General features: G+C 47.5%; 1 protein-coding gene across 3 annotated transcripts in view; it reads right to left on the bottom strand.

The window, feature by feature from the left end:
* The window catches only part of LARP4 (La ribonucleoprotein 4), a 248,711-nt gene that overhangs the window by 94,056 nt on the left and 135,656 nt on the right, over positions 1 to 18,999 (bottom strand). For all 3 annotated transcript variants that reach the window (XM_085654536.1, XM_085654538.1, XM_085654537.1), the window contains 3 exons: positions 12,089 to 12,322; positions 9,149 to 9,197; positions 583 to 735 (listed from right to left, as the gene is read on the bottom strand). In XM_085654536.1, coding sequence (XP_085510662.1) covers positions 583 to 735; positions 9,149 to 9,197; positions 12,089 to 12,322 — 436 coding nt within the window. The remainder of the gene's footprint in view (positions 1 to 582; positions 736 to 9,148; positions 9,198 to 12,088; positions 12,323 to 18,999) is intronic.

Genomic DNA, 18,999 nt, shown 5'->3' with positions numbered 1-18,999 from the left:
TTTGGAACTTGAAGCCTGCAAAGGCGTGTAAGGTCAGGACTCCCTCCCACAGTACCTTTACTCGGGCCCGCTAATTTATTCGACTTCATTTCACTTTTAAGCTCAATTCATCAGTAGGCGTGCTCAGCAAAACACTAAAGGCCTTCTGCTTCATTGCTCCAGGGCAGACGCCAGACAGCAATTTTCCTGATGGCTAAACTCCACTTGGGATTGAGCCCTTTAAACTTGGCTGGTTTCCACGTAGTAATCCATTTAATTTAGATTATTAATGAAGACAAGGTCCTCCTTAGATGCGAGAGTTTAAGCTTATACACTGCCAGAAAATATATCCCTAAAAATCTATTTTACACTTTCATTGAATTCCAGTTCATTCACAGGGTGCTGCTGCAAGCTAAGCACGCTCTGGCCACCATTCATCAAATACCAAAAATAACGTGACACCACAACCTTAACGTGCACTGGAAGATTTGTAATCTTCCTAATCCTATATCACGTTGGAGCCTAGACAAGGTGAGAACATTTAAGAGAAATGACAACAGAATATAATGCAAAACACCTACTGCGCTACTTTTATCTCTTTACCTTACAGATTCCTTTGACAATGTCAGACATTCTGCTCTCAAGTACTGGCTCCCCTGGGGGACTAGCCACACTGCCAGGCAAAGGAGGAAAATTGGATGCCAGCAAGTCAAACTTTGGTGTCTGAACCTTCACTTCCACAGGAGGTGCCGGTCGCTGCAATATGAAGTACATACATGAATTAAAACTTCCAAACACACCATTTCATTTTTGGATTAGCACTCAGTTTGAATACATGACCAGAAGATAATTTTTGTAAATAGATTCATGTCTTACAACGAGAAGTTCACCAACAGTCTACTGGTGCTACTTCAAATACAAATATTTAATGTAAGCTAGATACAGCAATGAGTGCTGCCCCATTTAGTGTTTCAAGTATATGACCAGGTTGGCTTGATCCTGCTGGCCAAGCAAAAGAGATGCACACATTTACACACACAGAAAAGAACACATAAGTGACATTGTTAGGTGAAAATGTAAGTTAAAATGTAATGTATTAAGCTAAAAAGAAAATACACTGCAATTCACTAGTATAGTTAACTGAAGTAACTCGTGTCCCTGCCACTGAGTTACCAGTGAGGTTATAGAACATGTCATGAGTTATTTAATAGGTGAGGTCATATGCAGCGATTGGCAAGGGCGCTCAGTTAACTACAACTGCAGAATTTCAGTATTTAAGTTTAAAACATTACTCTTTAACTGACATTCACCTAATTTCATCACTTTAACTTTTGTTTCTCCAATGAATTTCGTTTTTTTTTTTTTTTTTTACAAATGTAACATTTGATTACCATACCCAACTAGGCCTACATCCATCCCCCGCACAGGGCCTTTGGCCAGGCTCTTCCCCCAAATCCCACTGGGTGACTAATTTCCCACCACAGGGCCTAGCCTGTAGTCAAGTCACCCCACCCACCACACCTGGTCTGCAACCAGGCCAACACCCCCAAATTTAAGAAAAAAAGTTATGACCTTGAATTAAAGGTTCTTGTAGCAAGAGTGCTTGCAGCTCACTCATTTTTAGGTCTCGGCTGGCGTTGGAGCGCGCATGCACTCCTTGCCTCGAGACTTCTAGTAAACAACTCTGTTTGGAGAAGGGAACTCGAGCCCTGCCCCTCATTTCCACTGGGTAGCGTCAGCGTTTATGGTAAACGCTGGCTTCCCATTGGAAAGGAGGGCTTTTTTGTTGCCTCCCTTTGGCTTTTTGGTGGACTGCCTCGTCTGCTTCACGGCTGACGTGAAGACTTTTCTTATCTGCTGGTTTATTTAACAAGCAGATAAGAAAAGTCTCCACGACGGCTGTGAAGCAGGCACGGAGCTCAGCGGCACACGGGGTCATGGGGAGGACAAGGGATTCAGACTCTGTAACCTGGCATCGAAGCGCCAACAGTTGCGTGCGGCGCTGAAGTGAAACTTCTGCCTACTAAAACTCTAATTTTATAAGGACGGGGAATTTATAGAGCAGCCCTTGTACTTTTTCAACCCCTGCTTTGCTTCCGATTACTTACAAAAATATGGCGTGGGGCGGTAATACCTTAAGAATTCGCAGAGCGTATTAAACTAGATGGCGTACTCTGATTCCTGCCAACTGCGCGGACTGGAACATTAGCAAAAATATTACTAGAACAAAACAGGTCTTGGGTGTGCCACATTTTCATCTCCAACAATATTTATATATAGGCCAAGAAAACATCTCTCAGCCCTGCTGTGCACTTCCTGTTTTCTATAAACACAGTTAACTTCTCGGGTCTAGACAAGCTTAAAGCGTAGGCATGTAAAAAAGAATGAAGTAGTAAATAAGTGTCTCAGTAACAACAACCTAATAGGGGAAGAATCCCTTTATAGGATGAATGCCCTCACTCACCAAAGGGGACGTGCTTTATCATTTGGGCTTTCTCCTCCCAGTGGGAAAACCTAGTCCCACTGAGGGCTACAACCACATCTCAGAGGTGGGAGCTCAGGGATGTTTTCAATTATATGGAGAATCTGGATGCTAAAATCCCAAAGAAGAGCAATAAAGTGATGTAAGGGTGCAGCGCAAGGGAAATAATAAGTGATTGCAACCTAAAACTGCCTAGTGCTGATGAAAATAATTTTTATTGCCTCATCTGCACTGACCGGGATAAAAAACAGTGCAACTTTTGTACTACGATGGAGTACCAACGGAGAGAGCGGGGCTCCCTTCCCTTAGTTGTAACCAGGTTGAGGCGGGCTCACTTGTCCTTCAAATTGGACAAGTTCCAGTGATATTGAATCGGCAGGTGGATGACTGGTTTTGTATCTAAAATTATTTTTCATTATTTTCTTTACACTTTACTGCAGCAGCTTTGTTTCCTTGGTCCTGACGAAAGCCAGACATACTATTTAGATGGTTGATGGCTGAAACAGGTTGACCCTTTTTTCCCCAATCAAGCAGTTTGATAGGTACTGCTTTGCACGGTTTTTTATCCCGGTCACGTGTTTAATCCCGGTCAGCGTGTCGACGGAGGACACTGGTGTTAATGGCCCTGGAGGCTGCGTCTGCTGCGTCTAAGGCACAGCGTATAGAGGTATTAGTTATGGTCTTGCCCTCTTGAATTAATTCATTGGCCCTATTTTTATATTTTTCTGGGAGATGGTGCATGATGGTTTCTAGTTCATCATAATGCGCGGTCGTATCTGGCCAATAGCGCTTGAGTGTTGGCGATACGCCATATATTGGCTGCCTGTGATGCAGTGCGTTTTCCTGATGCGTCTAGGCGCTTAGACTGTCAGGCGGTGGTGCTTCGCCTGAGAATTTGATCTCATTCTTGCAGTGGATACCACTAAGGAATCAAGTGGCGCTGGCCCTTTGATTTAGGCAGGATCTGTGGGGGCAGCTTTATAGTTTCTCTATGCGTGGGTTTAGGACCCTAGCCCTGACTGGGTCTTTAAAAACCTCTGGCGCATGTTTTATTACCCCTTTGAGCATAGGTAGTATAGCAGTAGACTTAAGTGCAGTATCAAAGGTGTCTAGGAGGAAATCTTCCTCTACTGGGTCAGTGTGTAGCTCTACCCCGTGAAAATGTGCCGCCCTCTGAAGTAGGTGGTGAAAACCTAGTGAGTCTTCTGGTGGAGATGGCCTGGATGGATAAAGGTCATCTTGAGGGACATCTGGAATGTCTGGATTATTATAATCATCCCAGGGGTCTGGGGATCCTGTAGGGGTGGGGTCTTGTGGCACATCTGCTGGGTCGTAGTATGGGTCCCCCTGATCATCATGGTCTGGAGATGGGGTCGGAGAGCGATGAGGCAAGGGTGGAGGGGGCGGAGGTGGAGAGGGTGGAGGAGGTGGGGAAGGCACTCTGAAAGGGGAGATAGCACAGTCCTTCCTCTTTGGAGGTGGAGCTGGTTTGTCCAAATGTCTCTTTTAAGACAGTGCCAAATGTCCAGTTTTTGGATCCTTGGTAAGTAAAAAGTTCTTGTGACACTGGTTGTTCGGTCGGCGCCGACGTTTTCGGGGCCGATGGCTTTTTAGGCTCGTCTGTGCCGTGCTTTTTTGGAACCTCCGATTTTTTGTTCGGTGGCGAGACAGGCTTCGACGCGGGAGTGTCGGTGCCGAGGGTCTTATGATGTTTGGTCGGCACCGAGAGGCTGGGTTTGGACACCGAGGGCTTTGGTGCGGAGTACGGTGTCGAGGTAGAGGCCGATCTCTTCTTCAGTGCCGAAGGGTGTTTTTCGGCACCGCTGGCAGGCTGGCTCAAGCCCGAGCCGCCGGAAGGCTTACTTAGCTTCTTCACCAGGCCCGAAGGTGGGGTGTTGGAAGCAGTGTCTTTGGTCTTGCCTAGGCCCGGAGGTGAAGGCGTGACCGAAGCCTTTTTGGGTGTCGGCGCGGGTGTGGGAGGGAGTATTTTACTCACGACCCTCTGCGTCGGGGTGATGTCCTCCACATCCGAGTAGTCGGCTTCGGAAGCACCGACGAGGTCCTCTTCGGTGTGCTGCTGTCCCGGAGCTTCGACGTCGTCCCCGAAGATGTCGACTGGAACGGAAGTTGAGGAGTGCGCCTTTTTTCGTCTGGCCCTTCGATCTCGAATAGTCTTTTTGGATCTAAAAGACTTGCAGGCAGGACAGTCTCGAGCAACGTGTTCAGGGGAGAGGCAGAGGTTGCACATCTCATGAAGATCGGTGTGGGGGAATTTGGACCCACATCGAGGGCACTTCTTGAATGGAGTTCTTTCCATCAGCCGGGACCGGAGCCTGGATAGGCCCGAAGGCTGCCGTCGATGACTGGAATCGAAGGTGTGTCGAAGGTGATTGAGGAGATCAGTATCTAAACAATACCGCGGAGAGCGAGGATTTCGCTTCGATCGTCAAACTGGAATGTTTGGAACCGGAGCGCGAAGTATTACATCCGAGCCCGATGGCGGAAAAAGAAAACAATCTGAGGATGGAGCCGAAGCCCATGCGCAATACGAACCAAGGGAGGAGTCACCGACCTCGTGACTGCCAAAGACTTTCCAAGAGGAAAAACAAACTGAAAACATCGCGGCCCAACACCAGATGGCGATCTATGCAAAAGTGTGTATATCTGCAGCTCTACATGCCAAGAACAGATGCATACTGGTAAGTAGCATATTCCTTTCATTCAAGCCATTATGGTACTGAGTTCGTAATGACAAACTCCCAGCACCATATACCCTTAATGGCTTTACCGCACTTACAAAGTCTAAGAATTGGCTTAATTATGTCACTCTGATTAATTCAGAGTGACATCATTTAGTCACATATTAATTATTGTTCACAAATGTCCTTGTGAATATTATTTTGTACTCAGTACCTACCCGGTTCACAAGGACATAAGGGTTGCTCTTGTTATTTTGAATATAAATAATATAAGAATTGGCTTAGACACTGTAGGGGTACAGGGCTCATGCACCTGTACCCTCACCACTGGTTTAGTGCACCCAGCTAGAGGAGTGGCTGATCTATTCCAGGGCAGTGGGTTGTAGCGCATGGCACACAAGGATGTGTTCCATGTCGACTCTTCACTTTGTTCTGCACAAAAACACACAGCCTGCAAAGGCAGTGTGTGAGTGCAAAGGTACAGGGCATCTTAAGGGTGGCACAATAAGTGTTGCAGACCTTAGAGGCCCTCCCTGGTCACAGTGCCCACGGTGCCTCTGGTACCATTTATCAGGGGCTGACCTGTGGCCAGAGCGTGCCAATTGGGTTTGGTGTTAATTCAAGTTTTAGGGAAAGAACATAAGCCCTGGGTACCTGATTGGCAGTAGGCCAGGCCACACAAAGTCCAGCAAAAAGTGGGGGCAACCATGCAGAAAGAGGGCACTTTCTCCATTGACCATGTCAAAAAAGAGTACTTTCCTCTGGCTCAAATGTTGACAGAATAGCCCGTGTGGTAATTGCCTCAGAATAAAGTTCAGAGCACTTTAAGTTTAATAAAATTGTTGCTATTAACATCTGCAGCAATCAATTTTTTCATTCTACATGGGAAATGGCATACCATCCAGTTTATTGACCTTAGGAATCAGTGCAGCCCGTAGCCCCTCATCACCTGCCTGTCCCCACCTCAAACCTGAAGAAGCTGAAATCCGGTGGGTCCAGCAGCCAGCAACCTCAAGAACCCAGAGGATCTGCCCTGCCTTCCAAAGAAAGACTTTGTATCCTGTGAACACCTGATTTGTTCGCCCACTGTGAGAAAGTGCCATCTTTCTTGCATGGTATGCCCCCACTTTTTGCTGAATGTACTTTGACTGACTGTGCCCAGGATTCCTGCCAATCAGGTGCCCAGGGCCTATGTTCCTTCCCTAAAAACCTCAAACCCAAATTGGCAAACCCTGGCCACATGTCAGCCCCTGGTAAATGGTACCCTAGGTACCCAGGGCCTTGTGACCAGGGAAGGCCTCTAAGGGCTGCAGCACTCATTGCGACACCCTTAGAGGCCCTGTACCCTAACACACACACACACACACACACACTGCCCTTGCAGGCTGAGTGTATGGGTAAGAGGCTAACAGTCGACATGGCACACATCCCTGTGTGCCATGCCCACAACCTACACTCCCTAGCATACATCAGCCACCCCTCTCTAGCTGGGTGCCCTATGCCAGTGGTGTGGGCACAGGAGCATGAGCCCTGTGCCCCTACAGTACCCAGGTCCATTCCTGGGCACTGTAAGTGCAGTGCTACCATTTAAGAGTACATGGTGCTGAAGAGCTCGTCAAACACGAACTCCACAGAACCATAAAGGCAACACTGAAGACTCAGAAGTTTGGTATCAAACTTCTCAGCATATTAAACCACGCTGATGCCAGTGTGGGATTTAATGTACCAAGCACCACAGCGGGCATCTTAGAGATGCCCCTAGAAACCTAAACTACAATCCACGTCTGGTCTGGGAGGCTGCCACACAGCAGACATGTTGCTGGACCCCTGGGTAGGAGAGCCCCTGCTCTCCTGGGCCTGTAACAATGCACATCCCGGGCGACGTGCTAGGTCTCCTCCCCCAGGATGGACAGGGGAAAGCTTCAAAGGCATGCCGCCTCTGAGCTTCCCCAGGCCACTTGCAGCTCCCACACTGGCAGGAAGCCTGGCCGGAAACCCCAAATAAGGACAGGGGATGTGCCAGCCTGCCAACCCCCCCCCCCCTCAGGTGGGGGAGGCAAGGTGAAGCACATCTCCGGGCGCTCGCCATCTTTAAGATGGGAGGCCCTGCCCAATCAGGACTAGGCTACTGCCCCCCTCCCACAGGAGAGTGGCAGGATAGGGGGTGTACCCACCCCAGGACAGGGACCCAGTGGTCACGGCCCTTTACCTACCTGTAACGCCCCTAAATTTAATATTTAGGGGCATCCCGAACCTTCCTTCTCCAGATTACAGATTCTAAACTATCAAAGACGAACAAGAAGAAAGGAGACCTGCTGTGCAGCTGTTAAGAGGAAGACACCAACTGCTTTGGCCCCAGCCCTACCGGCTTGTCGACCCTCGAACCTTCTCCTGCTAAATCACGGGACCTCCTGTGGCCAGCAACCTCACAAACCCGGAGGACCTGGCTACCTTGTGACTCTGAGCACCTGGGACTCCCACGAGCAGTGGCTCTGCTCAAAGCAAGTTTCTAACCACTGGCATCATCCCAGAACCGCAAACCCTGCACACGCCAAGCCTGTCCTGTACCGGAGTGGACAAAGACCCAGAGGACGTCCCTCCGGCGACTGTGACCCCTAATCCGGCACCCAAGCACCCAAGGACTCACCTCGACGCTCCCGACGCCTGCAGCCTCAGAACCAGGGACCCCCCCCCCCCCCAACCGCGATCAACAGAGGGTAAGATTTCCCAAAATCAAAAGTCACCCCTGCACCCGGCGGCCCCCTGTGCCCGACTCCTGGGTACCTACCTATCCTCCAACTACCCAACTTACCTCTCGAAGTGGTGGTGGCACCTGAAGAATCTTCGTCCCCGAGCTTGCAGCCTTTATTCATCCTGGAGCTTTCCCATTGAAATCCACTGAGGGCCGAAGGCTCAAAAGCACCCTGCACCCAGCCGCCCAAGTGGCCCTGGCAGTGCAACTTCTACTCCTACCTACTTCTCCATTTGCCCTGAGCAAATGACCAGGAGCCCAGCTCCCACAGCCGCGTGGCCTGCTAGTCAGCAGACACCAACCAAGGCCCCCCCTGCCTCCCATAGAATAACATTGGGCCTAATTCACTCGGCTGCCCCTGAGGGTCTAACAACTGTACTTACCTGACCCTCCCAGCGAAGCCTGCAGCCTCTTTCTGGAGGATCCCCCCCGTTCTTGTCCGGTGTTCGTAAGAAGCCAGACGCATAAAGACACCCCTGCACCCGAAACCCTACGGCCTTCGGTGGCCCAACAGACAGTCCTAGCATCCCTAGGTATCCCAGCTTACCTCTCCAACTGGTGGTCACCTCCAGAAAACCTTCGTCCCGAGCCTGCAGTCTTTGTTGAAACCGGAGTATCTCCATTGAAACCAACAGGGCACCAGACACCAAAACAGCACTCTGTACCCAGCCGCCCCTGGGGGTACACTTTGTGCGCTAAACAGGATCCCCCTTTGCCCTGAGCACAACACCAGGAGCTTTGCTCCCAAAACACAGTGGCCTGCCAGTAAGCAGCAACCAACCGGAGGCCCCTATACCCCATTGGGCCTCAGCACTGCACCCAGCTGCCCTAGTGCCGCTGAGGGTGTTCTGCTGGTGTTGCCTTGGACACTGCCCCCCACACCTTAACTCCTGAAAGGTCAAAGTAGGTATGTGCAAGCCAAACTCAGAAGTGACATCCTCAAAGCAAAACACTCGAAGAAATCTAAACAAAATGCCCATGATGCAATTAAAACAATGTCACCAAGGATGCAATGCTCCAGTACTGAACTTATATTGAACTAATTACTCTAAGTTTGTTTTCCATTGGCTCAACTATAAACTGACAAACTAAATGTCCCAGCATATACGACCTTTCTTAAACGAAAGCCAAGGACTGGAGTATTGAAACAAAGGGTCTTTGGTGACTAGGTTAAAGAAATCTCAGTTCTACCATTTATTAATGTGCATTCATGTTCAAATATGCAATGTAACTCACTGTGATTCGCTCATCTTCTCTTCTTCGCCTTCCTCTGTAAACGTTTCTCCTTGCCAAATTATAAAATAAAAGCTGGTATTAGTAAATTTTCATTAAAAATAATTAGACCGTAAATCCACATTTCTGCATTTTCTACCTTAAGAGATTTAGCAGTTTAACACCACTTTCCATTATGTAATAGATTACTACGAACCTGAAACATTAAGAGTTTCAAATTATGACCCACCTAGAATAAACCAGTTAAAAGCAGCAAGGCTGATTTTGAAATATTCAGATTTTCTTCTATTTTAAGTTAAACGTTGTCGTAATTTAGAAGATGAATAGTTTCGACTAAGTCATGTACTACAGCTAAAAGCATAAGACTGAAGATGCCTTCAATCCAACAGCTCTGAGAGTTTCACTGGATGCTAGCTTTCACAATCAAATGGCCCTTCAACTTACCTGACCCATCACCACTGGGACTAAGTATAAAATGCAGTCTTCAAATATTGCAGGTACAATGCATATTTTCATAAAGTCTTTTCAAAATAAATTAGAAATGTTCAAGTACCTCTTTTGAACAAATCTCTGTACATTAATACAGAGATTCACCAAACCCTATAAAGCACCTACACAAAAGTACGAGGGGAAACTGGCAGCCCCACCATGCTTAGGAGCCAATAATGCCTTGAAAAAAAAAAAATCTTAAAATGATTCCTGCGCAGACTAGTCAAGACGTGGAAGGTGTAGCCCTCAGATCTCATAATCTTGCCAATCACAGAGAAGGACAAACCATTTCAGTCTAGGTGTTAGAAAAAGGGAGGAGAATAGAATAGAATTGGAGGGAAAGAGTAAATAGGTGGGAGAAAAGAAGAGTTGCCTAGACTTTCAAAGGTGTGCCCTGTTCTCTCTAAGCGCGATACTTGGTCATCACTGGGCCACATTCAGAGGAGTGCTTCAAAATAGTGTACTGCAAAACTACAGACAGCATGCATATAGTATGCACACTGGGAATAATTGAATGTAGAGATTAGAGATTATAACTGCCTCAAATTCAGAGTATTTCTTCAAACAAGCGGGTTATAAAAATTATCCCGTACCCTTATACTTCTGAGATTTAAAAAGCTATGCAGTTTGCAATCCATGACATACTGATTTTACTTAACTTCATTCAAATCAACAATGCTACATGGCCAACAGGCTTAAATATGGGAATCACTCATTGAATCCGAATTACATACTGTTATAGCCCAAACATGCTTCATGACTTCATAACCTACTGAAATCGGCACTAATGCAAAGAAAGGAAATTCGATCATCCCAAAAAAAAAAAACGGTCAAGTCAGAAAGAACAAGCTGACTTCAATCAACTTCTACGTGGCTTTTTGGGATGAGTTTACAGTTACAGACATCATTCCATTCCATTCACTTATCTAGGGCCTGAAGGTAATCCAGCAGGCACCTGACTTAAAGGCTACTACCTCACTAGAAGTCAACAAATGTCACATTGTAAATAGGTAAAGTAACTCAATACATAAAGGATGGGCCTAGGTCATATATGCTAACACATTTGACATTAAAATTTAAAGTCATAAGGCTCTCCTAAGTGGGGACAGAATAGTTTAGGACAATTGGCCTAGATCTTGCCAGTAGTATCAACCAGCTTGAACAGCCATTTTACAAGCCTAAGTACAAATGCTAAAGAAATTTGTATACCACCACCCAATAAATATTCCTGAAATACTCCCAAGTTAAGCAAACCAAAAGAAGTGTAACACATGTTGAATGCTGGTCTTGCAAAATATTTCTGCTCCCTCCTATACTCCACTCTGGATAAGCTTTGTAACAGCCTCATTGCACAATCTTACATGCAAGTCAAATGAACAACTACAGTTGTTCAAACACCCATTTTCTAAACAATTGTTTTGTACACCTACTGACGAAATATGGCTGAACATAAAATAACCTCATTCCAAAAGCACTAATCACCAGAAACACAGAACTCCTAGTGGCAATCAGACCTAGGACCTGCAGCCACTCCCTCAGACCATGCCAGAAACCTCGAAATCATCACCGACAACAAACTCACCATGAATCACATATCAACGCAGTCTCTTCCACCCGATTCCTCACTCTGCGCATGCTATGCAAGATGTTCAAATGACTACACTTACACACAAGACTGACACAGGCCCTAATCACCAGGTGACTGTACTACAGCAAGGCCCTCGATGTAGGAAGACCTGCATATGTCATACAGAGACTTTAGACCATATAAAAAGATGCAGCCAGACTCCTCCTTAGTCTTCTCTGACTAACCCACATCACACCCCACCCCAAGCAACTCAACTGACTACATACAAGGTTCTACACAACCAAGGATCCAGCCTACATTAACCACCACCTGTAATTCCACCAATCCCCGCAAAGTCCACGCTCCGCCTCCCTTTCACAAGCTAATACTCCTGGCATCTACTGAAGCAGCAGTGAGAACGCTCCTTTTCCCACTTTGTATCAAAGACCTGGAAAGGCACCAAGGCAACTCAAGACCATCATCTCACTTCCAGAATCCCGAATGACCTCAAGACCTTGCGGTTCGAATAAGCCTCCAAGACCTGCAAGCGCCTAGGTAACCTATCGGGTGATTAACCACTCTATATCAATCCTGATTGACAAAAAAAAAAAAGTCATCTAAAACGTGTGAACGCAATACATATGTAGAACAATTGCCCCTTAAAGGTATGCCGCTTAAACCATTAACAGACCTGAAAAGCATTTACTGAAAATACAACAGCTTGATAGTACATAAGAGATCAATACTTAAATTATTAGCTTGTAACTTATTTATTTGGGTAATACATTACTTGCAAGTTTCACTCTGAATTGAAGCCAGTCTACTAAAACCACTGTCGTTGCTTTATCTACATTATCCATTAGTGCAACTCAAGTACTAATACGTACCTCCCCCTTCCAATATCGCCACCATTTTGCTCCAGCTGCAGTGCAGGTGGGTCCTTTGGCGAAAAGATTAGATCTTGATGCCCTGTCACCGTACTCGCATGTCTCTCAGTTGGGAAATGCCTTGCATTGGTTCTATTCAATGGTCCCTCCCCTATTGACACACTGGTAATTGCTGTGCTGCCCTCTCCAGAACGTTCTGAATTGCTTGAGGATGTTCGGAAGTGAGGTTTTACACTGTAAAAGATAAGAAAATGATAATGTTAAGCACAAGGCAATTCAGGTTAGCTAGATTTTTCAAGGTTCTAATATATAAATTCTCAGTCACAAAAGTGCTAAAAATATCCCCTACAATATTGCTGTGGCTCCTATTTTTGTAATTTTATTACTTCTACAGGAAAACCTACTTACCATATTAATGGTTTTAGTCCAACTGTTTCAATAGAACGCGACTACAGCTCCCAGAATGCATTAGCAAGGCAAATAAGCTTCCGGATGCAAAAAATGGTGTCCTGCTGACAGAGCAATCAGAGAACTTATACAGAACATTATAGACGTTAGGCAGCAGGGGTGGAAACTTTCTATCCTTAAAATAAAGGTTTGCTTGTCAGTACTTCTGTCCTCTACCCCTCCATTAAGGGATTGAGAAGTGGTAACATTTAGGAGCTTGCAGTGGCATCACTGCAAGAGTCTCATAAAATTCCACTTCACCTGACCGGGGGGGGGAGGGGGGGGGGGGGGGGGGGGGGATTCCAAAGCAGAGACATTCTGTAGCAGTCACTGGGTACACTTTAAAGTTTCAAACACCAACTTTATGAATCAAAGAACGCCACTAAAGTGACATCAGCATTTATCAAGGTCGTGCATTTCATGAGCTCTTCTGTCTAAGGACTTTAGGTGGGTGGCAGATTGGGTCAAGCGAAGAAGGGGGTCGGGCAGGTGAAAGCAGCAAGAAGGAATTATATAATGTAACTGGCGCTCATGTAAAGCATTAGAATACCTTTGGGTCGCATTCGGGCTATATAAAAGTGCAAAGAAAGGGGGGGGGGGGTAGAAACTTGGACGGGTGAAAGCAGTCGGAAGGTAAGCAACAGGGAGGCGAGCAAAGGCAGCAAGTTTAAGCAATGAGAGCAATCAACGACAGTGACCACGACAAAAAAAAAAACCTTGATGCAGCCGCGAGCGGTCGGAGTTCACCAATATACTCTAATCAGTAGTTTGTGCATGCTCCATCGAAAGGACAACAGGACGACCACACAAAGAGGAAGAGACGCTGGCATGTGATGACCAATGAGGAGAAAGGAACAGAGTGACAAAGAGGCCAACCAATGGTTAGGTAATAGGCAGGTTAAAAGACCCTTTCAGCAGTAAGAATTTTTTTCTTTTTTAAACCTCACGCAAGAGATTGTAGCCATAGAGACCGTGCATGTGCGCTTCCTGCAGACCGGACCTAAAAAGGGTACCCACTTATCCATAAATTGACAAAATGGGAGGAAAAATAAAAGGAAGAAAAACACACACAAAGTTAAGACTTGAGAGGGAAAGGGGTCAAAGAAGGAAATTACAACTTTGCTCCACCAGGGAGAGCAAGCCTATCTGTTTTATGGACTGAAGGAAGCTAGCTCTGTATATACTATACCAAAGTAAGGTATAGTGCGCACAGAGTCCCAGTGGAACCCCTAAGGTAGGCAGAGGTTAAAGTAGATAATACCTTACTTTATTTGTGGTAGTGTAGGCGAGCAGTAAGGCTTTATCAGAGGGTAGTATTAAGCATTTATTGTACAGAGTGGGTCCCAAACCGAGGTCCGTGACACATTCCCTGGGGGTGCGAAAGAAGCAGTTTTAAAAGCAACATTAAAAGTGTCAAAATAACTCCAGAGATTAATCTACCTGCTGGAGATAGATGGAAGATTTTTCTACTGGCAGCTTTGACTCCTCTAAGGAGGCCAAGAGGTTTAATATGTCTGCTGCAAAGAACGTGTACCATGCATTTAAAAAACCATGCATTTAAAAAAAAAAAAAAAAAAAAAAAAACAGTATTTTATGTGCATAGCTCAGTGGGTTACTGCTTTTGTGACGGAACTTTTGTTATTGTGCAGTTCATAAGTTACAACCGTAAACTTGCACAGTGAGCTACGAACTGCCATCAAAGAGCTGCATTCAAACTGCATGGTACAAGTTAGTAAGGAATATGCTACTTACCAGTATGCATCTGTTCTTGGCATGTAGAGCTGCAGATCTACACACTTTTGCATAGATCTCCATCTGGTGTTGGGCCCGGATGTTAGCAGTTTGTTTTTCCTCTTGGAAAGTCTTTGGAAGTCACGAGGTCGGTGACTCCTCCTTTGGATCGTATTGCGCATGGGCTTCGGCTCCATCCTCAGATTGTTTTTCGCCAGCAGGGAAAGATGGAGCGTAGTAATAGTGAAGAAACCCATGTGTGTTGTATCTAAATAAGATAGACTGGATCAGATACAGGTAGCCGGGGAGGAAGGTGGGCTTGTGTAGATCTGCAGCTCTACATGCCAATAACAGATGCATACTGGTAAGTAGCATATTCAGTTCGAGGCATATGAGCTGCAGATTACACACTTTTGCATAGACTATATAGCAGTTCCCAACCTTAGGGGCGACCACCGGTATCTGTTGCAGTGGTTTGAAATTGTGTTTTTAGTACAGCCTGGCACACACTAGCTTGTTGCTTGGTTTGCACATCTACACGATGGTGTTTAGTAAAAGTGTGCGGTGTTGACCATGTAGCTGCTTTGCAGATATCCTCTAGTGGGATGTTCCCTAGAAATGCCATGGAAGCCCCTATCTTCCGTGTAGAATGGGATTTAGGGGGAACGGAAAGCGTTCGTTTTGCTTTGTGATAGCAAATCTGGATGCATTTTACAATCCACCTAGCTATCCCTGATTTTGAGATGGGGTTGCCCTTGTGTGGTGGAGAGAAAGAGACAAACAGTTGTTTGGTCTTTCTGAAAGGTTGTGGTCTTTGGATATAGTAAAGTAAGGCTCGTTTGACATCTAGCGTGTGCAGAGCCCTTTCTGCAACGGTCTGAGGTTGCGAGAAAAATACTGGTAATTCTACAGATTGGTTTAGGTGAAAAGGGGAAATGACTTTAGGTAGGAATTTTGGGTTGGTACGGAGAACAACCTTGTCCTGGTGCATTTGAAGAAAAGGCTCTTGTATGGTAAGTGCTTGTATCTCACTGACTCTTCTAAGGGAAGTGATGGCTACAAGGAAAGCCGTTTTCCATGTGAGGAATTGCAGTTCGCATTTATGCAAAGGTTCGAAGGGAGGCCCCATCAGCCTTGTGAGCACGATATTTAAGTTCCACACAGGTGAGGGTGGTACTCTGGGGGGAATTATTCTTTTGAGGCCTTCCATGAAGGCTTTAATGGCAGGTACTCTGTAAAGTGATAGGTGCTGCCTGTTTTGTAAGTAAGCTGCAATTGCTGCGAGGTGTAGCCGAATGGACGTATATGCTAGATTACACCTTTGTAGGTGGAGTAAGTAGCATATGATGTGTTGTATAGACACGTCTAGAGGATTGATTGTGTTATGGCATTAAACAACAAATCTTTTCCACTTGGCAGCGTAGCAGGCTCTAGTGGTAGGGTGTCTAGCTTCTTTGATGACGTTCATACAGTCAGGGGGAAGATCGCAAGGTTGAGCTGAGCTGGGTCTGGGTGCCTGATCTCTCCATGGTTCTGGGTTAGGAGGCATGGTGAGGTGTAGCTTTTGGTGTGGTACTACTGAGAGTTCCAGCAGCGTGGTATACCACGGTTGTCTGGCCCACAGAGCTACTAGGATCAGTGTGAGGGAGTGCTGTTGTAGCTTTCGCACCACTAATGGAATGAGTGGGAGAGACGGAAAAGCGTACACAAATTTGCCTGACCAGTTCATCCATATCGCATTTCCTTTGGACAATGGGTGTGGGTATCTGGCGGCGAAGCTTGGGCATTTTGTGTTTTCGTGGGTGGCGAAGAGGTCTATCTGTGGATGCCCCCACATTTGAAAGAACGGATGAAGAACCGGTGGGTGAAGTTCCCACTCGTGGATCTGTTGCGTCTGTCTGCTGAGCAGATCTGCCACGGTGTTTTGGATTCCTGGGACATGTTGAGCTAGAAGAAAGATTTTTGTGGGGAATTGCCCATCTCCATATGCTCTGTGCTAATTGAGAGAGCTGTGGAGTGTGTGCCGCCTTGTTTTTGAATATAATACATGGCCGTCATGTTGTCTGTGCGAATGAGGACTGCCTTGCCTGAAATCCGTGGTTGAAAGGAGTTCAGGGCTAGAAAGATTGCTAGTAACTCCAGATGGTTGATATGGAGTAACTTTTGTTGCGGCGTCCATGTGCCCTGCACTGTCGGCGTCGTGCACCGGAATGACGTCGGAGTACTTAGACGCCGCCCTCGCGCGCTGACGTCAGTTCTTGTACATAGCTTTCCGCGCCAGGAACGCAGAGCCATGCAAAGGCCGACACTGGTGCCAAAAAGAAAATCTAGGGGCCTGAAAAGGATAACCTTAACCCTAGATGTCAGTTCGCAGAACGGGGAGGATGGGTGGGTCGGTGAGGAATCTAACTAACTAATGTTTCTTACAGATACATCGTTACCGAAGGTAAGTAACTTGTTCATCTGAAAGAAACACGTTAGTTAGATTCCTCACCTTAGAATAGATACCCAAGCAATACCATCCCCGGTGGTGGGTCTGCGAACCAAGATCACACCAGAAAGTCCTGGAGGACAGAACGGCCAAAGAAGCCATCCCTCCGGACTTGGCTGTCAAGGTAATAATGCCTGGCAAACGTGTGTAGCGAAGCCCACGTCGCCGCCTGACAGATGTCCTGCAAAGGGACACCCCGTCCCAAAGCAGTAGTAGCCGCTGTGGCCCGAGTGGAGTGGGCGCGCAGCCCAACAGGAGGGTCCTTTTTTGCCAAGGAGTAACAAATTTTGATGCACAAAACGACCCACCGAGAGATGGTCTGTTTGTGCACCGCTTTCCCCTTCTTAGCACCCACGTATCCAACAAAAAGTTGGTCGTCCACCCAGAACTGCTTTGTGCGGTCCAGATAAAAGGAGAGCGCACGTTTTGGGTCCAGACGGTGGAGCCTCTCTTCCTCTTTGGAAGGATGCGGAGGCGGAAAGAAGGTGGGCAAGGTGACAGACTGCCCAAGATGAAATGGAGTCACCACTTTCGGAAGAAAGGAGGGACGAGGCCGAAGGACCACCTTGTCCGGATGAACAGACAGAAAAGGAGGCTTTGAAGATAAAGCCTGGAGCTCACTCACCCGTCTAGCCGAGGTGATGGCTACCAGAAAAGCAGTCTTAAGCGTCAGCAGACGAAAAGGACAATTATGAAGAGGCTCGAAGGGAGCGCACATCAGGAATGTCAAGACAAGATTCAAGTCCCACTGAGGCATTACAAAAAGGGACAGGAGGGAACGTGCGAGTAATGCCTTTTAGAAAGCGTGTAACTACAGGGGACTTGAAAAGAGAAGGCTGATCAGGAAGCCGCAAGAAGGCAGAGATGGCAGCAAGATAACCTTTCAGGGTGCCCAGGGCAGAGCCCTGCCGGGCCAAAGAAAGAAGAAAGATCAGAACCTCAGAAAGAGGGGCGGAAAGGGGATCCACAGCCTTTGCTGTGCACCATGCCACAAATATATTTCCACCAGCAGGCGTATACCGTCTTTGTGGAGGGACGCCTGGCTGCCAGAATGATATCACAGACTTCAGGAGGCAAGTAAAATGGCATCAACTGCCGCCGCTCAATCTCCACGCATGGAGGTGGAGGCTGGACAGGTTCGGGTGGAGGACCGTCCCCTGCTGCTGCGACAGAAGATCCTCCCGAAGGGGCAGACGTATCGGAGGATCGGTCAACATACTGAGTAGCTCGGGATACCAGTACCTTCGTGCCCAATCCGGAGCCACCAAGATGACTTGGGCCCGGTCGTGCCTGATCTTCTTCAGCACTCTGGGCAGAAGTGGTATAGGCGGAAAGGCGTACAACAGACCGCAACTCCACTCGTGATGAAGTGTCGCCGAGCGAGTGCTGCCTTGGAAATTCCAACGCGCAGAACTACTGACATTGCGCGTTCTCTTCGGTGGCGAATAGATCTAACCAAGGCTCTCCCCACTGCTGAAAGAGACCTTGCGCCACTTCGGAGTTCAGACGCCATTCGTGATCCATCATGCACCGGCGGCTGAGTTAGTCTGCTCTGGCGTTCAGAGAGCCCGCCAGATGTTGAACCACCAGGGTGACGCCCTGGTGTTCCAGCCATGTCCAGAGGCGCAGAGCCTCCTGACAAAGGGTCCACGACCCCACCCCGCCCTGTTTGTTGCAATACCACATGGCGGTGGTGTTGTCCGTGAACACCTGCACGACACTTCCCCTGACAGAGGGAAGGAAGGCTTTCAGTGCAAGTCGGATCGCTCTCAGCTCCAACAAGTTGATGTGGAGACGAGACTCCGCCGGAGACCAGAGGCCTCTGATCTCCGCCTCTCCCATATGGCCACCCCATCCCAGGAGGGACGCATCCGTCACTACGACATGCTCCGGTTGGGGAAGGGAGAGGCTCTTGCCCTTGACCCAATCGCGGTCCGTGAGCCACCACTGCAACTGCTGTGCAGTGCCCTCCGAGATCAAGACATGGTCGGACAGGTTGCCGTGATGCTGGGCCCACTGAAACTTCAGGTCCCACTGCAGAGCCCGCATGCGCCGCCTGGCGTGATGCACTAGTAGGATGCAGGAGGCCATCAGCCCCAGAAGCCGCAACACTAGCCTGACCGAAACCCAGGATAGAGGCCGAAAGATGGGAATCAGGGCCTGTATATCCCGGACCCGCTGTTCCGGTGGATGGACCCGGAACTGCGCCGAATCGAGAACCGCTCCGATGAAGAGGAGCTTT

Source organism: Triturus cristatus, chromosome 4_1 (genome assembly GCF_964204655.1).
Source record: "Triturus cristatus chromosome 4_1, aTriCri1.1, whole genome shotgun sequence".
Taxonomy (NCBI): Eukaryota; Metazoa; Chordata; class Amphibia; order Caudata; family Salamandridae; genus Triturus; species Triturus cristatus.
This window is presented reverse-complemented; position numbering and strand designations above follow the sequence as displayed.